General features: G+C 45.4%; 1 protein-coding gene across 1 annotated transcript; it reads left to right on the forward strand.

Moving 5' to 3' along the window:
- Positions 1-2,452: 2,452 nt before the first annotated feature.
- MED21 (mediator complex subunit 21) lies at positions 2,453-19,277 on the forward strand. The gene is made up of 4 exons (XM_055067328.1): positions 2,453-2,556; positions 2,768-2,879; positions 5,506-5,606; positions 18,837-19,277. The coding sequence occupies exons 1-4, from the start codon at positions 2,515-2,517 to the stop codon at positions 19,002-19,004; spliced, it is 423 nt and encodes a 140-aa protein (XP_054923303.1). The 5' UTR covers positions 2,453-2,514; the 3' UTR covers positions 19,005-19,277.
- The last annotated feature ends 105 nt before the right edge of the window (positions 19,278-19,382 follow it).

Genomic DNA, 19,382 nt, shown 5'->3' on the forward strand with positions numbered 1-19,382 from the left:
TACTTCAAACTTTTTCTGTTACCCAAATAAGGCAGTAACTACAAAAATAAAATTATTAGCGCGTAATTTTATACCGTTTCTTTCGCCTAATATAGTAGAATGGCGAATGTCTAATTCCTTATTGAACTGAAATAGCATGCTTGCTTCGCTACGACTATTTGTTGTGAAGTTTCACTTTAGTTGGCAGTGAAGTTTCATGAGTAAAATGGGTGCAGCAGTGAAATGAACCGCACTGCAGACTTTTGAAGACTCCATACATTTTGTCCATGTCTGTTGCACACATCTTTGCTTCTGCCGATGAAAAGATTATTCAAGAACAGCAGACGCTCCCGAGCATGGAGGAAGGAAACTGAGAGGTCCTACCCCCTCCGCGCGCTAGGAGAAAAATGGGGAGGAAATGTCGTAGTAGGTTCTCCTCTTTTTTGCTGTTTTTTTTTTATTTCATTGCTGTAGCGGCCTCGCCTTTCGCGCCACAATGGCGGCTTTGTTATGGTTCTGTGCGCTCACACATGTTGCTCCGTAGGTGTCGTACCGTGGCAAAGGCGCCGTGCGGGCAGGTTTGCGTTGGTCTCCGTGTTTTGTTGCGCTGCGTTATCTGGACCGTGCTCTCCCGGATGTCGCTGTGGCCAAGTGGTACAGGAGGAACTAAAGTTCGTGAAATGAACGCGCATGCAACGCTGTACGCAATGTACCGCGCCACGGCAATGACAACGGACGAAGGAATTATATCCGCGGGAAATTTTGCCCTCTTTGGGGGAATCATGCTAACGTGCCATCGCAGGCCGAAACCCATGCGTTTCAGAATCTGTACAATGAACGCCTTGCAGGTCAGTGATTCCTGCCTTTGACAGCGCATATGGTGGATTTGCGGCACGTAAAACGTACATTATAAATGCATAGTTCGTGTTCAGTAATAACTTGCTTTTGTGCATATTAAAACACATGCTGCTTAACTGTTGCTTGTTCCTCGCAGTACTTGCGACAGCACGGTCTTTTAGGCAGAGCGCGTTCGAGGTTCATGCACACCTGCACAGGCGGGGTACCACAATACACGCGCTGATAGAGCGTTACGCAGAATACGCACATTTTGCTGCCCTCGGCACCGTTCGCCTGCCAGCCGTCGCTTCATCCTCGAAGATGGTAAAGAAGCAATCCTCCCTACCGCAGGCGTATCCTATTTGGGCGTGCGAGAAGCGCGGCGTGGTTTCGCGAGAGATGTAAACAAGAGAGGAGAGCTGGCCCGATAGGCGGAGGAACGCCACGAGCGACGCAAACTTCCGGCTTCACTTTAGCTTCAAGAGAGTGGCGTCAAGGCCTCTCCTGAGTTTCCTTGCTCCATGCTCCGGAGGCACGTTGTCCGGAGGTATCAAGCATAGAGTTCCCTACAAGAAAATTTTTGTAGGAAACTCTATGGTATCAAGTACGGCGCCGTTTTGAAAAGGCCGCATGACCACGATTTTGTTTGCTTCTGTGATTGGCTGGCGGAGTAACCTAACTCTGCGCGGTCCGTGTGCCTTTGTTGCCAATTGTTTCTTTTTTTAAGTTCTATTCTACTAAAGGAATTTTTATTTTACACTTTCACTTCTTTACTTGTTCTTGGCAGTGTTCTTCCTGCGCTTCTTTCCTGCGCGAGTCCATTAGACGTGGTTCTTTGTTTGCCAAGTAAAGGAGAGGTGTATCGCAGAGGCCCACCTGTAAAATACACCTTATTTCATTTCTCTTTTGTGGGTTTGCGCGTTTTTATGGCGAATGGTGGGCGTTATTCACATCTGTACTAAAAAGGTACCCCCTCATTTGCATAGAATCGCTCCCTTGGGTTGCCCCATAGAGTTTCTCACTATAACATGTAGGTAATGTAGTGAGAAACTCTATGGGATGCCCCCCCCCCGCCCTTCCCCGAAGAAAAAAAAAAATGGGTACGTGCCTGGCCCTAACGTGCGTCCACCGTCACGTGTATGTAATAGGATTAACAGCAGCGTCGGTGTGCAATACATATTGCTTGAAAGAAACATCAATTTGCAGTGCTGCGGTACCTTGGATTGACATAAGTACCGATAACAAATCGCTCGGCGGCAAGAACAACGCGACATGTGTGAAGGTATCTTTGCCTGGCCTCCGAGATCCGTAATGTCTAAATCCACGCCACACAGGATTAAAATGCGTATATCAAAGGCGATGCTTTTGCTGGTTGTATGCGGCGGAAGCGATTTCGAGAGTCAGAAAATAGCATAGACAGTGGACTTTGCGCACCACCCTTTTTATACCGGACGTTGCGATGTAAGCGCAGAGGCCTTGCTTTCGGCGTGTTGCGAGGTCTCCGTTTCTTCAAGCGCTATGAACTGTGAGTCTTCAATAAAAATTTAGCATAGGAGCGCCAAAAAGAAACGGTATTTTTTTAAACGATCAGCAAGCAAGGTCATAAGCAAATTCACTGTAATCTGTAGCTGCCAGTAGCAGCCATGGTAGCAGCAAAGAAGCTTCCCGCCCTAGCAACAGTGTGCATTTATTTACATCATGGCTGACCGGCTAACGCAGCTTCAGGACGCTGTGAATGCGGTTAGTTATTTTGAAGTGATTCTTTCGCTTTCACTGCTGTGTTCTTGCTTTTGCTATGCGTATTGCATGCCATTTAAAATGCGAGGGCAAATAAGCATTTTCCAGCCCTTACACATTGTTGGAACACGAGCATGAAACCGGTCGTGCGTGCCACGTTTTTTGTCGACTGCTTCATGCCCATTTCGCGCGATGATTTCTCTTTCGATCGCAGCAAGCGGACAATTTCTGCAACAGCATCGGTATCCTGCAACAGTATGCGGCACCCAGCAGCTTCCCAGAGTTCGAGAAGTCTGTTTCCAAGCCTGGACAGCAACCTCAAGAAGGTAAGGCTGTGGCCTACTGTTATACGGTTTGGAATTCATTGTTTCACGCTCGGAGGCTTTTGTATCCAACGATTGCGGCTAACGCAGACGTCCTGTGTACGGAAATTTATGTGGCACAGCTCGAGGCCGAGTAACCGGCCTGTGCCTCGTGAAAATGTTTGGTCACGTTAGCATACGCACGGAACGGCCGTGGCTAAACTTATTGCTTGCGCATAATAGACTTCAATCAGATCCAAACAACTTTCACCATTTGCGCAGCGCTAGAAACAAAATTCACGAGTCATTCCACTGCCAAAGTGGATGACCAGCGAAGCTGATCCGATAGGCGTTGAGCTTCGGAAGATGCGCCGGCACATGCGGGTACACGTAACCGTTCGTCGTCGAGAAACGTGAAAGCGCACCCCTTCGCAGAGCCTCTGTACACGCGTTTTGCTGAACCGAGGCACGCCACCCTTTATCAGCGCCTCCTTACACGTGCCGCAGACGCGAAACCCCAACGTTCTCGCCGGGAAAGCACCGCTTCAGCACATCCACCGCCTTGTGCTGTCGCTCTTCCGACCGTATGCCGTTGATTTTCGAGTGGTCGTTGTCGAACCATAGGCGATCACATACTCGGCAGCTTGATCCGAAGTTGCGATCGAGAAAATCTCTTTGGAACTTTGCATAGGCTCTTCAGGCGTACGGATCATGTGTGGCTTTCCCATAGCAACGGTGGAGCGAAATGGTACCAAAATTTCCCCTTGGCCCCCTTATCAGGCGCACACTAAGTCACGCAATACGTCATACATTCGCAGAGACAAAGCTGCGACGGAGCGCCGTTTTGGACATACGCGGCACTCCGACGGTGACAGGTGACACAGGGACACTCCGACGGACTCAGGTGACACAGGGACACACCGACGCGAGCGACGATATGCGTTTGCTTTTGTTGTTCGCTCTTTCATTCTCACTTTTTAGAGGAGAGTGTTTCCGTGCGGACACTATAAAATCCCGGATCCTGGCCATAGACAGCTTCACTGTAATAAAGAAAAGATATGAGCATATATCATCTGTCTGGACGGTGATGGGCACATGTTTCAATGGCAAAAGAAATGTAGATGAATTGGCGCCAAAATAACTGCAACGACAAGTAACGAGATTGTTAAGAAATGCTGGAGGTGACTTACAATGAATGACTGACGACCTGAACCAGCAACGTCTAAGAGTAAGTTTGAATCTCGGTATGAGGAAGACTAAAATTCTCTAGCGTGGCAAAGAAACAAGCTCATGTTTGACAGTCAGCCTCTGAAAACTGTGCGAGAGTATGTGTATAAGGCACTTGTTGGCCTAATTGGTACTTGCTGTGAGACCTAATTGCCGCTAAAAGAATGCACACAAGCTGTCATATTATCGTTATTATTTTTCTTTTGTGTGCATTCTTCTGGCTGTAGTTAAGTCTCATTTGTGTTCATCTTGCCAATATAGTTGCAAGGGACTCAGATAATGACAAGACAGTCAGTAGACTAGTAAAAATAGATTGCAGTGTATTCGGCAGGTGTTCTCAGGCCACGAACAGTGTGTTACTGATATTTTAAAAACAAATGTGTGCATAATCAATACACTCTGCCAGGCTGAAACTTGGTGGTTAACAAAGGAACTTTAGAAGACGCTAACACCTGTGCAACAAGCAATGACCCTGAAAATTATAGGCGTAAGATTAAGAGGCGGGAAGACAGCACTGTGGATTAGAAAGCAAGTGCGAGTAGCCAATATTCTACTTGAGGTGTGGAATTGGGCAGGTCATGTGATGCACAGTTGGTGTATCGGAGTAACACAGTGGGTGCCAAAGGATGTGAAACACTGCTGGGATTGCGGGACAAGATTAGGAAATTTTGCATGCATAGGATGGAGGCAGTGTAGACATGGGTAACTGGAGACCACTGGGAGAGGCCTTCGTCCTGCAGTTGGCGTAGATAGGCCAGTAATGGTGAAGTAACAATGTTGGAATACAGAAACTGTTTTGTGTAATGATCCGTTTGGGGGACATGATCATTTTCATGTGAATGCTGTCGTCTACAGCTGACAACATTCATTGCACAGTGGCAAGCACGCTGTCTGGACAGAGTGCTGGAGGCACTGTCGTGCATAGCTACCGACCCATTCATTGCCGAGCCACGTAAGATCGTGTGAAGGTGATCATTCCAAAATGATTAAACTAACCACGCAAAAGCAGAACTTTGGACACAAGGGAAGGGACGAAATATGGCACAGTTGGTTCGCACCGTTAGTTTAATCATGACCATCTAAATAGCCCAAACGTGCACACTGTGTTCCAGAATACCACCCCTGAGAGGGAGGCCGGTATTCTCAAAGGAGGATCCAGTACAGTTAGTGACTGTGAGACCTCCTTCTGTATGTCACATGATGAAATTACAAATTCCGAAGTAATAAAATTCTGATTCTAATTGCATTACAGTGTATTGAGGCAGTTGCAGTGTCAAAAACAGTCACTTGAAGCGCCATATTTTGCAGAGGTTGTGACCTGTTTCCACCCTTTTGCTTTTGGTTGCTCCTGTTGGTGCCCTGTTGCTGCTGTTGCACATTCGGGAGGCTAAAATGTGTTGCACTTCACCGTCTCGTGTTTCAGATTACCCGCAGCTGTTCGCATCACTCATAGCGAGGACTGCAAAGGATATTGATGTCCTGATCGACTCCCTGCCAAGTGAAGAAGCTTCTCCTGAGCTGCAGGTACTGCACTGGCTTCTCGTAACTATCACGAGCGTTCTCCCCATTTGTGCTTTGGGAGTCGCTTTCGCATTCAAGCTAAGCACTGTTAAATAGACACTAAAGAGAAAAATATATGTAGATATATATATGTTCATATGCAGATCCAATGCTATGTGAAGCGAAGCTTTATGAATGTTAAATAAAAGCTTCACAACTAACGGCAATGCATGCAGTTTTGTTTACTTTCATCCTGTGAAAATTTTCGCACCAGCTCACTTTGAGATCATGGATTTTGACGGCACTTGCTTGGCTAATTGTGTATGGGTGAAGACGGACTGCACTGCATTCTAAAGGTGTTAAAGACTGAACTTAGAAATTTTGAATAACTCTTAGATTAAATTATAGGGTTTAATGTGCCAAAACCACTTTCTGATTATGAGACACGCCGTATTGGAGGACTCCGGAAATTTGGACAACCTGGGGTTCTTTAATGTGAACCTAAATCTAAGCACACAGGTGTTTCCGCATTTTGCCGCCATTTGACTAACTCTTACTGAGCCACAATTAATCAATGTCGTCACATTGACGTATGGGCCCTGGGGTATCAGCGCGACTGAAAAAGTGTAAGCTTGTTTTGTTTTTCCTTTTGTATAATCACCCTTTTTCGAGGAAAATGAAGAAAATATAGATTTGAGAGAATATGCTTTATCAGTCCGCACTGATTTCGTGTTTCTTGTGAGGGTCCTTTAAAGGGCACTCTCACCAGGCCACATAGCAAATTTTGGTTATACCCTGGAAGTTCTCGTGTTCCCTCTAGGGAGCGTTCTGCTGCAAGAATTTTTCAGACTGGTTCATTAATAGCCGAGATAGAGATATGTCAGTGCCACAAACACGTGATTTCAGAGGTGAACGTCACCGCCAACAAGCACTCTCTCTCCACTTGCCCCGTCTAGACTCTGCACACAAAATTCTTTCCCTGCATTCTTCCATACCGGAGTTGGAGGATTGCATGATGCATAAGTCAGGAGCCCCGCCCTCTCTCTGTCTCTCTCTCTCTCTTACTTATTTTTATTTTTCCATTTTTCTTGCATGCTTTTTTGCTGCATGGCGCACTTCCGCTGACGGCGTCGCGCTCGAGCTGTTGCGTTTGTCTCGTTTTGCAAAGCGCACTATTTTGCACGCTGTGCACTAAGGACACCTGACTAGCAGCGTAAGTCAGTGCTACACGAAAACTGAGGCAGACACAAGCGGATCACAGAGTGTGATCACGCGCTGGAGTATGGTAAAAAATTACACGGTGACATTGACAAATGACAAACAAGCAGACGAAACGAAAGTATGCACATCTTTCTTGCTACGGTACGTAAAAGTAGTAAGTAAAACAAAAACACGCAGACATTCGGTTTATGTGTTCTATTATATTTCTAAGCTTTATTTTGCGTAATGAAACAACAAATTACACAAATAACAGATGCTGCCTTGAAGAACGCTCTTAAGTGTCACGGGTGACTGTGAGCAACGTCACAACATATACATGTATGTAGGCGCACTTGCTGATGTAAATCATGTTAGAGCACAGTGCCCATGTGGCTTGGAGCATGGTGCCCACGATGAGAAGGGCAGACAGCATTTGGTTTGAAATTTCAGCTCTTTCCGTGGTGTGTAGCGATGTAATACTTTGCAGACACGATCGTTAGCACGCATTGTATGCACGGTACTTGTCAGCTCAAAATGGCCAGATCTGGTGAGGGGCCCTTTAAGACTTGTGTGCATTGGAACTAGTTGGGGGGGACTTGGTCTCACTAAGTGTAAGCTGTGGAGGCATACATATTTTGCTAAGCAACTGTGGTATAGAACCTTCAGTTGCCGAAAATGATGGATGCCTGCCGTGCTGCAGTGTACAATTTGAATTTGGGTGTTTCGTTTTCTTCCTCTAACACTCCCCATGTGGCCTTTAGACGTGTAAATATGTGTGTGATGCGAGCTCGTGCTTTAGGGGGGCCCTACACAGCGTCTGACTGCATGCTGTTGACAGACGAATGTCCCAGTGGTGTTAATTATGCACCGATTCGGACCTGCTTGAAAAGACAAGCGTGACAGGCCAAGGCATAATGGTATTGCAACAGAAACTGCACTTGCAATCTTATTCTACTGGTCAGGCTGAGCCTGACCAGTAGATGGCACACCAAGTCGATGGCACAGTAAGCATATGTAAATATTAGGAAGCTCACCTTGTGACCAACTTATAGCACGTTCTGTTGCTTGTATGCACAGTGACTCTAATAGCAGGCACTGACATGTGCTCAGCGCTCACTGTGGCATCTTGTGCATGCATAAGCCACTGCCATGCTCTGGCATTGTGAACAGGAGACTTGTCATCATCATCATCATCAGCCTAGTTACGCCCACTGCAGGGCAAAGGCCTCTCCCATACTTCTCCAACTACCCCGGTCATGTACTAATTGTGGCCATGTTGTCCCTGCAAACGTCTTAATGTCATCCGCCCACCTAACTTTCTGCCGCCCCCTACTACGCTTCCCTTCCCTTGGAATCCAGTCCGTAACCCTTAATGACCATCGGTTATCTTCCCTCCTCATTACATGTCCGGCCCATGCCCATTTCTTTTTCTTGATTTCAACTAAGATGTCATTTACCCGCGTTTGTTCCCTCACCCAATCTGCTCTTTTCTTATCCCTTAACGTTATACCTATCATTCTTCTTTCCATGGCTCGTTGCGTCGTCCTCAATTTCAGCAGAACCCTTTTCGTAAGCCTCCAGGTTTCTGCCCCGTAGGTGAGTACTGGTAAGACACAGCTGTTATACACTTTGCTCTTGAGGGATAGTGGCAACCTGCTGTTCATGATTTGAGAATGCCTGCCAAACGCACCCCAGCCCATTCTTATTCTTCTGGTTATTTCAGTCTCATGATCCGGATCCGTGGTCACTACCTGCCCTAAGTAGATGTATTCCCTTACCACTTCCAGTGCCTCGCTGCCTATCGTATGTTCTCTTCCGAGACTGTTAAACATTAGTTTAGTTTTCTGTAGATTAATTTTCAGACCCACCCTTCTGCTTTGCCTCTCCAGGTCAGTGAGCATGCATTGCAATTGGTCTCCTGAGTTACTAAGCACGGCAACATCATCAGCGAATTGCAAGTTACTAAGGTATTCCCCATTGACTTTTATCCCCAATTCTTCCCACTCCAGGTCTCTGAATACCTCCTGTAAACATGCTGTGAATAGCATTGGAGATATCGTATTTCCCTGTCTGACGCCTTTCTTTATTGGGATTTTGTTGCTTTCTTTGTGGAGGATTACGGTGGCTGTGGAACCGCTATAGATAGCTTCCAGTATCTTTACATATTGCTCATCTACACCCTGATTCCGTAGTGCCTTCATGACTGCTGAGGTTTCGACTGAATCAAATGCTTTTTCGTAATCAATGAAGGCTATATATAAGGGTTGGTTATATTCTGCACATTTCTCTATCACCTGATTGATAGTGTGAATATGGTCTATTGTTGAGTAGCCTTTACGGAATCCTGCCTGGTCCTTTGGTTGACAGAAGTCTAAGGTATTCCTGATTCTATTTGCGATTACCTTAGTAAATACTTTGTAGGCAACGGACAGTAAGCTGATCGGTCTATAATTTTTCAAGTCTTTGGCGTCCCCTTTCTTATGGATTAGGATTATGTTAGCGTTCTTCCAAGATTCCGGTACGTTCGAGGTCATGAGGCATTGTGTATATAGGGCGGCCAACCTTTCTAGGACAGTGTTTCCACCATCCTTCAACAAATCTGCTGTTACCTGATCCTCCCCAGCTGCCTTCCCCCTTTGCATAGCTCCCAAGGCGTTCTTTACCTCTTCCGGTGTTACTTGTGGGATTTCAAGTTCCTCTATACTATTCTCTCTCACCTTATCGTCGTGGGTGTTACTGGTACTGTATAAATCTCTATAAAACTCTTCAGCCACTTGAACTATCTCATCCATATTAGTAACGATATTGCCGGCTTTGTCTCTTAACGCACACATCTGATTCTTGCCTATTCCTAGTTTCTTCTTTACTGCTTTTAGGCTTCCTCCGTTCCTGAGAGCCTGTTCAATTCTATCCATATTATAGTTCCTTATGTCCGCTGTCTTACGCTTGTTGATTAACTTAGAAAGTTCTGCCAGTTCTATTCTAGCTGTAGGGTTAGAGGCTTTCATACATTGGCGTTTCTTGATTAGATCTTCCGTCTCCTGCAATAGCTTACTGGTTTCCTGTTTAACGGCGTTACCACCGACTTCTATTGCGCACTCCTTAATGACGCCCATAAGATTGTCGTTCATTGCTTCAACACTATGGTCCTCTTCCTGGGTTAAAGCCGAATACCTGTTCTGTAGCTTGATCCGGAATTCCTCTAGTTTCGCTCTTACCGCTAACTCATTGATTGGTTTCTTATGTACCAGTTTCTTCCGTTCCCTCCTCAAGTCAAGGCTAATTCGAGTTCTTACCATCCTATGGTCACTGCAGCGCACCTTGCCGAGCACGTCTACATCTTGTATGATGCCAGGGTTCGCGCAGAGTATAAAGTCGATTTCATTTCTAGTCTCACCATTCGGGCTCCTCCACGTCCACTTTCGGCTAACCCGCATGCGGAAAAAGGTATTCATTATCCGCATATTATTCTGTTCTGAAAACTCTACTAATAACTCTCCTCTGCTACTCCTAGAGCCTATGCCATATTCCCCCACTGACTTGTCTCCGGCCTGCTTCTTGCTTACCCTGGCATTGAAATTGCCCATCAGTATACTGTATTTTGTTTTGACTTTACCCATCGCCGATTCCACGTCTTCATAGAAGCTTTCGACTTCCTGGTCATCATGACTAGATGTAGGGGCGTAGACCTGTACAACCTTCATTTTGTACCTCTTATTATGTTTCACAGCAAGACATGCCACCCTCTCGTTAATGCTATAAAATTCCTGTATGTTACCAGCTATGTTCTTATTAATCAGGAATCCGACTCCTAGTTCTCGTCTCTCTGCTAAGCCCCGGTAGCACAGGATGTGCCCGCTTTTTAGCACTGTATATGCTTCTTTTGGCCTCCTAACTTCACTGAGCCCTATTATATCCCATTTACTGCCCTCTAGTTCTTCCAATAGCACTGCTAGACTCGCCTCACTAGATAACGTTCTAGCGTTAAACGTTGCCAGGTTCATATTCCAATGGCGGCCTGTCCGGAGCCAGGTATTCTTAGCACCCTCTGCAGCGTCGCAGGTCTGACCGCCACCGTGGTCAGTTGCTTCGCAGCTGCTGGGGACTGAGGGCCGGGGTTTGATTGTTGTGTTCATATAGGACGTTGCGGCCAAGTACTGCACCAGGGTGGCCAATCCTGCTCTGGTGAGAGAGTGCGTTACCGGTTCTGGTCACCGGGATCAGGCCGCACTCCAGGCCTGTTTGTGCAATTTTCTCAACACACGTTTTTTTTTTTTTTTTTCTGGTATTTTCCGGTGGAGAATTGTGCGGCCCGGGATTTGAATCACGGTCCTCTTGCATGGGAGGCGGATACTCTACCGTCCCCGCAGGAGTTGAACTTAAAAATTAAATTGTGGGATTTTACGTGACAAAACCACTTTCTGATTATGAGGCATGCCGTAGTGGAGGACTCCGGAAATTTCGACCACCTGGGGTTGTTTAACGTGCACCTAAATCTAAGTACACGGGTGTTTTCGCATTTCGCCCCCATCGAAATGCGGCCGCCGTGGCCGGGATCCGATCCCGCGTCCTCGTGCTCAGCAGTCTAACACCATAGCCACTGAGTAACCACGGCGGGTCCCGCAGGAGTTGTACGCCTCATTTAATATACAGTGGTGCCCTATTTGATCAGTCAAGGTGGACCAATCTGAGCTCGGTTATACCGCACGGATGGCACTCGGCTAGAGAACCTGGTTTTTATGACCTGCACATGTGAGGTCATACATAATTGAAGATATATATCTTTCTTTTTTTTTATTTTAGGAGGGTTCCCGTACAGTGATAAAATAAAGGAAAAGACATTAAAAAGAAAGAAAAAGGGGGAAAAAAAAAGGAACATAACAGGTGATTTGAACTCGTGACCCTTCGATGTTGCCCGGAAAGATAGCTCAGTCGGTTGGTTCGTCAGGCCCCAGGCTATTTTCAAGCGCCACAGCTCCTGTTCCGAGCCTCACACTTACGTGGAAAGAGACTCATGTTGTCCGCGATAGTCGGTTTTTGCTGATACTTTCTTGGAAAAATGGCTGCCCGAGGGGACTTGTATGGTCCCCAAAACGTCAGAATCTACATCATATGTTATTTTGTTTGGCGAATGTTTGGTTTAGTTCGAATATATATATATATATATATATATATTATGTTCGGCATGTATAGCTCAGTTCTTTCTTTTCTTATTATTATTATTAACATAATTCTGGGGATGCATCAGTGTGAAACCACGGCATCTTGTGCACGTTCTCTTCCGCAGTCGCTTTGCAATGTGCCGCAGTTTCTGCAAGTGTGTACAGCAAATATTATTACGGCTCTGAAGCTCAACTCAACACAGACCAAAGGAACGACTTGACACTTGCTTGACTACCATGTCTGTGAGAGAAAAAAAGAAATTGGTGTTTTTGTCATCTAGTTCCTTTGTTCTGCCTCGATGCAAGCTGCTTTGTGTATTACTTGTGATCAGCTGTCAATTAGCCAAGTTCATCATAATAATTGGAATTATAGCAGGATCTATGTAGTTTATAAACTTGCATGGTTAAATTTTTTCATAAAATGCTGCAGTGCAAGTACCGGACAAAAATGTTACGTGCCCTTGAGCCTTTTCACCTGCATGTGCAGCATATTTGCCGCCACATGTGCAGAAGGAATGTGCACATTGAGGGGCTCAATGTTTAGTAAGAACAATATGAAGCTAACAGGCGATGAAGACAAAAAAAGCACAGAGGGATTAACTGTTTTTTATGCGAGTGCAAATTAGTTATGGGTGCCAATTAAATCTTCAATAAGCTTCATCTGAAAGGAACTGAAAGTGGAAGAGAAGACAACTTGTTAGCAGTGGGTGCTGAACTTGTGGGTTCACCTTAGAATGAAGAAGGAAAGAAATCCTCAAGTGCAATATTGTATGTGCACTTCTTATAAGTACAATGTTTTGCAGCATCTTTTCACGTTACATATTTGCATGTGTAGCTTTCTGTCTGCACCAGAACTACTGCTTCAAGTTACTGCTCCGAAGCACTGTTTTCCTCGCTCCAAGCTACAATTTTTCTCTGCTCCCCAACTGTGGTTTTTATCGCTCCAAAAGCGGCTCCAAAGGACTTAACTGCCGGTTTTATCGCTGTTACCCACATGTGCACCAAGCCTATGCTTCTGCACGCACACTTCCCTCACCATGTTTTCTTATCTACTTGTCCTTGTTTGCTAGCGTTCATGCAGCTTTGACAGAACAGAAAATTGGTGTTGGTCCAAGATAAATTACGTATAAGAATATAAAGTTTCATGCCCTGCCTGTACCTGTGGCACCTATGTATCACAGGCTTTCAAATCAAAAGTAAGATGAATTGGTTATGTGTCAGAGTAAACATTTAGATAAAAAGAATTAATAAAATTTTCATCTACCATAGCATCACCAAAGCCAAGCCAAAGATACAGGTTAGTTGTAGGCTTTACTGATTGAAATATAATAAAATAAAACCATAATACAAAATAGTCCTCTTGACTAACATTGTCCTTCGAACGATCGAGACATGTCTTGAGGTCTCCAGCTGAATGACTGACAGCGGGGTTCTTTCTTGATGGGAACATCAGAGTCTCCATCCAAGATCCACATAGCTTGCATTTGTGTTGCTTGTGTTAGAGAAATTGTTCTTGTTGAGCCTAGGATTCCTTCCTTTTTCATTGTAATTCAGTTCAACTACCATAGTGCGCTCGGTCAGTGCGTGCGAAAAACCGCCCTCCTAGGTGCAGCATGCAGGCCATTTTTGTAGCCTTGCCTTCAGAGGTCATAATCACTGATGTGCAAAAGTGTTTCCAATTGCAAATTGGCCACTGTGTTGCATGTGCATGTACAACAGGCATGATGTGGATTCCTGCATGGTTCAGGCAATTTTCATGCCAAGTTGCAGGTATCACTATGCTTATCATCATTGTGATGATCACCAAGAGCTCCATTTGTTCCAAAAATTTAATTAATCAAATACTGTGGTTTTACGTGCCAAACCAAGATATGATTATGAAGTACACCATAGTGGAGGGCTCGGGGTTAATTTTGACCACCTGGGGGTTTCCTAACATGCACCCAGGGCACGGTACACAGGCGATTTTGCATTTTGCCCCCATCGAAATGCAGTCGCCGTTTCAGCGATTTATCGCTAGGTTTAGCAACTGTCTTGTTTGTTTAGCGACAAAACTGTATTTACTGACCGGCGACTTTTCTTTGACGATATGACACAGCAGTTGGGGACATTTTGGCGATTTCGAAGTTAGGAAAGTTGCTTTGAGCATGCTTTTCTAAGATGCACTTTATTATAAAAAAACTACAAGTTAGTGGCCCACATTGCTTGTACAGTGCATGGTCTCTGTGACCATAACGAAGCAACAGCTGTCTTATTACCAGTGGTGTTCACATCGTGCTTGTGCTTCACAGCATGGTGGTCTTAGAACGCTTCACGCTGTAAGTTCAGCAGTTTCACTAAATATGTTTTATTAATGAACATTCACAACCATATCACTAGAGTAATCTACCAAAACTGAGAGAGAGAGAGAAGCAAGGAGAGACGAGGCAGGGAGTTCAACCGGACGAGCCGCTAGTTTGCTGCCCTACACTGGGAGTGAGGGAGAATGGGAATATAAAGAAGGAAGAGGGAGGAACTGCATGCACATGGGAAGATACACAGGGCTATAAGCGGTCACTTAGGCCAGTGCACTGCAAGTACTGCACCAGTGCTGTGACAGCCTTTTGTGCGAGCGGCGGATGTGGCCACTGCCTGAGTACTTTTGACTTAAAAATGGTATAAAGTCTACCCGGTGTAACTAATTGCTATGAAGTTGGTAAGAATTAGAGCGCAGCAGGTGCATAGTTGGTCTGATCGACTGTAGGAATGCTTACGTATCAGAGCAGCTGCGCTCATTCATGCGAATCTAAACTAAGCGCTTCTGTTTCCCATGGCTTTCGGACAAATCAGTAGTGCGCGAAGCTTGCAGGTAGAGGAAGCGGTGGAAATGCAGTATTTGATCTAGATATATATCTCACACTGTCATTGCCATGTTAACAACAAATGACTGATCGTGTGTCAAAGGTTTTTTTTTTTCTACTTTTATAGCTGGCGAGAACAACAAAATTTATGACGATGAATGTGGTCCAAAGGCCTTAATTTTTGTGCTAAGTAAATCAGGTAATGTTGTGTTTTGAATCGTCCTATATTTTAGAACTGCACAACCTGAAAATCGATCCAGAACTTCAGCTTGCCTCCTCCGTTTTCATGTTTATATACTAGTAAATTGAAAGCCCAGCAATTTATACCCTGCCAGTAAACTTACTGTTTATTCCTCAGCAGCATGGACCTAGACAAAAGTGAAATGCTTCGGTAGATGATTTATGCCACCTTTGAATAGGATATAGTGCTAGGAACTGCCTAAGTTACTTAAAATTTAGTCGGCAATTTTAGTGACATTGAAGTAAAATTTAGTGGAAATTTAGTGACCTCTTTGCCTTAGTTTAGTGACAGACGCCACAAAAATATGGCGACACGGCTCTTCAATGAACCTCATTCATGCCAATTTGGGTTACTGGGTATATGCCACTGAGTATGTACAATTCTTCAATGACTAAAAAAGAAATTTCTCTGGAGCTGGGTGGAATTGAACTTGTGCCATATATGTTCAGACAAGATTGTCTGAATATATTTTCATTCAGGCACCATGTACGCACTTCGTGGTGACGTTGCCAGATGGCGCAGCGTGTGCATAAGAAAGCACGAGGTATGAGCTTACATGCAGTACACGTCTCATACACGATGCGTCTCTGTGGCGTCAATACGGTGTGTCACTAGTACACTGCTTCACTGCTGCTAATCGCATTAGTGTAGACGGTCATCCTGAGATGGGTTCTGCTGGAATTCTTTTTTTCTCTCTCTCTCTCTCTCTCTCGGGACATTAAACCCCTCAGTTCAATTTTTAACAGCAGCAAGGCTGAAGGCTTAGAAGCACTGCTTCTCATTTCCAGAAGAGCCAACTGTGGTTGGCAGACACACATCCTTTCTCTTTCTTTCTTTTAGGCGATGCTGTTTTGGCCAACTACTACATGTATATTACCAAAATTGCCCACCTTTCTTTTCTTACGAGCTGAAATGTACTTCTCCTATTTTTTCTTCATTACCCGCCACGTGTTATGTCTTGTACTCTTTGATCTGGCGACACCAACATTCTCTTTCTGCAGAGGGACATTTCACTTTCTCTGCCACTACCTGCACTACATGTGCAGGGACCATCGCCACATGAGATTTAAAGCTTAGCAGGCACACGTTGCCAGTCAAGTAGTATTGTCGAAATGCAGACCATGTGTTTCCATTAACTTGTTGTAAAGCCCTTGAAATGGATGGGCAACATTTTGGTGGTCTTATGCTGATGGCCCCATCTGCAGGGTTGCAGCGTGGTTAACTGTATGGTTTGCACTGCCTAAATGCTTTATGGCAGTGTGTGTCACCAAATTCGTCTCCAACACAGTATGTGCCTGGCATGAATGCATTTTTTTTTTAAGAAAGGTGGATTGGTAGTATCTCAGAAAAATTTGGGCATCTATCAATCACAACTGATTCGTACGTATATCTGTTGCATTGCTCGGCATAAAGCTGCTGTTGCGTCGTGCTCACGTGCTTGACTGTTATACTTAGAGGCCCAGTGACCAAACCTGGGAGGCTCGAGTGTCTAGTATTTCCTTCATTACGGCATTTGGCAACAGTGGCCACAGAGGGCAACACCATTTTCAAGCAGCAGAAGAGCCACTAACTACTATATCGCTTAAAACAAAGAGCCACGCAGTTGCCATACTCTGTCTCAGTAGTTCCTTGCAGCACTGTGAAGGCTGCAGGACTCCTTAGCCAATAGGAAGGCCAAATGCCCCTCAAGATGTGTTCATCAACATCACATCATCTGCTCAGCATCTGCTTGCCATCCTGTCAGCACATGCTCCACGGTTGGGCAATTGACGCAACAAATGTTCTCCCATTGTTACCATAAGCTCTGTTTACATGAACGTGACAGTGGACCTTCGCTTCAATTGTACACTTTCCCAGCAGTTCCTTGCAGCCTCCTTAACCAGTAACAAGGGCAAGTGCCCTTATACATGTTCACCTATGCCGCATCATCTGCTCGCTGTCTATTTGGCATTTGGTTGCCACCGTCATCACGTGCCATACTAGAGCGGAGTAGATTAATGATGGAGCAAACAATTAGGCCTTCATAGCGTTCTGCATCATCAACGCATCACCAACACTTGTGCTATGGCACCATCTGCTAATTCGAAATCAAACCACTTTTATGGCTCGGCGCCGCTTTTCTAGTTCTAGCAGCATCAAAACAAACTGCTGATCTCAGTAATAACGACAGAACACACCTAATGGTTTGCCTTCAGCGTGATGAGACAAAGTGATGACGGACCTTACTATTTCTTTTTTCTTGCTGTCAGGGTGGAGGGCCATTAACAAGTCCGAATTTGGATCGAAGCGGGTGGTCTGGGCTTCATGGGCACTGCCATGTTGCTACATAATCACGGTTAGGGGGGGCTATTATGCTTACCGGCGGTAATTGCCACAGTAATTCTCTGTATACGACATGCATGCTCAAAGGACCTAAAATGTCTGGTACCGTGGTAACGTATCATGTACCAGACAAAAATAAAACTCTCTAATGCTGGCAATAATCAAACAGTTACACCCAGAACTATATTCTGCAATGCAAGGATATTGCCTCTGTGCACCTCGTATCTGCAGCATTGCTGCAAGTTACTTGTGAGATAGAGTATAGGTTGCAAAGTCTGTGATTCATGTGCAGTCTTGAAGATGAACACATGACATGGTTCACATAAATTTTGATATCCAGATTTGCAATTCATAACGAAGCACTTATTGCAGTTGGCCTGTGGCATTATGTTGAGTGGCACGATACATATGCGGGAGGCAGCGCGAATAGATAGCTGCCATAGCCACAGTCTATTTAGGCCGGCCAGCCATGGTACCGTGGGATCTCTGGAGCGGCCGATACCGCTGCCGCTCAGGTTGAGCGCGCCAGTGTGTTCTTTTCTCGCGCTACATGCACTCCAGCCGTCTTCTTTTTCATGGGCTCTGGAGGCAATAGTCGCGCTGCTACACCTACTTATGTAGTTGTGGTTCACAGAAACTGATTGAGACAGTGTCTTATGCAGATGCACCAACAGCCATATAACAAAATATCTTACAGAAGTGTCTCATATAATGTCTGCTGCCAATGACATATCTAGTTGGCAAATGTTTTCTAGATAAGCACGCTTGTCTAGCCAGGTGCATGCTACAGGTCACCTGCGTTGTAGCACTTGAGTTTTTGTGCCTCAGCCCTGCCTCTGGTTCAAAGCTATTCCGTGAGCACAGTGGCAAGCATTGTATCCTCGTGACTTGGTGGCTACAGAGTTTCTGCCGCGAACATGACGTTGCGGCTTTGATTCCCAGCCATGGCAGCTGTATCAATAGGTGATAAAGGCAAGAACTCATGTAACATACTTTGGGCGGCATTAAAAAACCTTCGGGTGGTAAAATTAATGTGGAACCTTCCATTACAGCTGTTCTCTTAACCCCATGTGTTGCTTCAGGGACATTAAGCTCTTTTGATCATTATGATCAGTTATTTCCTAATTTTTCTTGATATCCTCATTATCGTACACCGTGCTGGCACAAAATCAGTGCTATGATTTCAATTAAACTTGGTGCTGGGCTAGTTCGTGATGCATTCTTTAAAACTGATGGTAGCGCTACGATCAGTTTTAAAGAATCAGTGCTATGGTCTGTTAAATATATATAAGAAATCAGCATAAATATGATGAGGGCATAGGCGAAGATGGGCAACGGGACAGATGCCAGGTTCCACCAAAGCCTATCGTCGATGCCAGGAAGTCGCTGATGCTGGCCTTTGAGCCTGGCCTCTTTTATGTCCATCAGAAGAGTCCTCTCTCGTACCAATGACACGATGTGACAAGTGAAACTGCTCTCTGTTTCGCAGGCGGCCAACCTCAGGCGGCTGGAAGTAGAGAACCAGGAGGCAGCCCGGCGCCTGGAGGAAGTGGTCCAGCAGGGCGAGGCGCTCCTGGAGCAGATCCAGAAGGCACTGCACGACATCGCCGAGTCGCAGCTCAGCATGCAGCACCTGGACGAGGCTCCGCCCAACTGACCGATCGTCCAGTGGTGCATCGGCTGCGCCCTTCTTATCGGCACGTCCATGCCTTTGGAACTGTGACCTCCAGAGAGCGTCATACGAGCTGCCCACAATCTCAGACTCTGTAATATGGGACTCAGAATGCACTTCCTTCTCCCGGGCCCAGCCTGGTGAAGTGGTTGTGCAACGTTTCTCACTGCTATGATGCATGTATATATGCCCTTCTTTATTTTTCCCCCCCTCTTCCTTGTTCACCACTGACATAAAGACATTTTCTTTTTCATCAGAGGTGCCCTTTTGTTTCTCATTCTTTTGTTGTTCAGAAGCTAAAGATGACGGAATGCTAATGTCATCACGGCTGTGCAGAATTTTCTGAAGCCTGGAAATATTACG

Source organism: Dermacentor andersoni, chromosome 3, assembly GCF_023375885.2.
Source record: "Dermacentor andersoni chromosome 3, qqDerAnde1_hic_scaffold, whole genome shotgun sequence".
In the NCBI taxonomy this organism is placed as follows: domain Eukaryota; kingdom Metazoa; phylum Arthropoda; class Arachnida; order Ixodida; family Ixodidae; genus Dermacentor; species Dermacentor andersoni.

Coding starts and splice junctions, on each gene's coding strand:
- MED21 (XM_055067328.1), top strand. CDS start 2,515: ATGGCTGACCGGCTAACGCAGCTTCAGGACGCTGTGAATGCG. Junction 2,557..2,767: donor TTCAGGACGCTGTGAATGCG/GTTAGTTATTTT, acceptor TTTCGATCGCAG/CAAGCGGACAATTTCTGCAA. Junction 2,880..5,505: donor TGGACAGCAACCTCAAGAAG/GTAAGGCTGTGG, acceptor CTCGTGTTTCAG/ATTACCCGCAGCTGTTCGCA.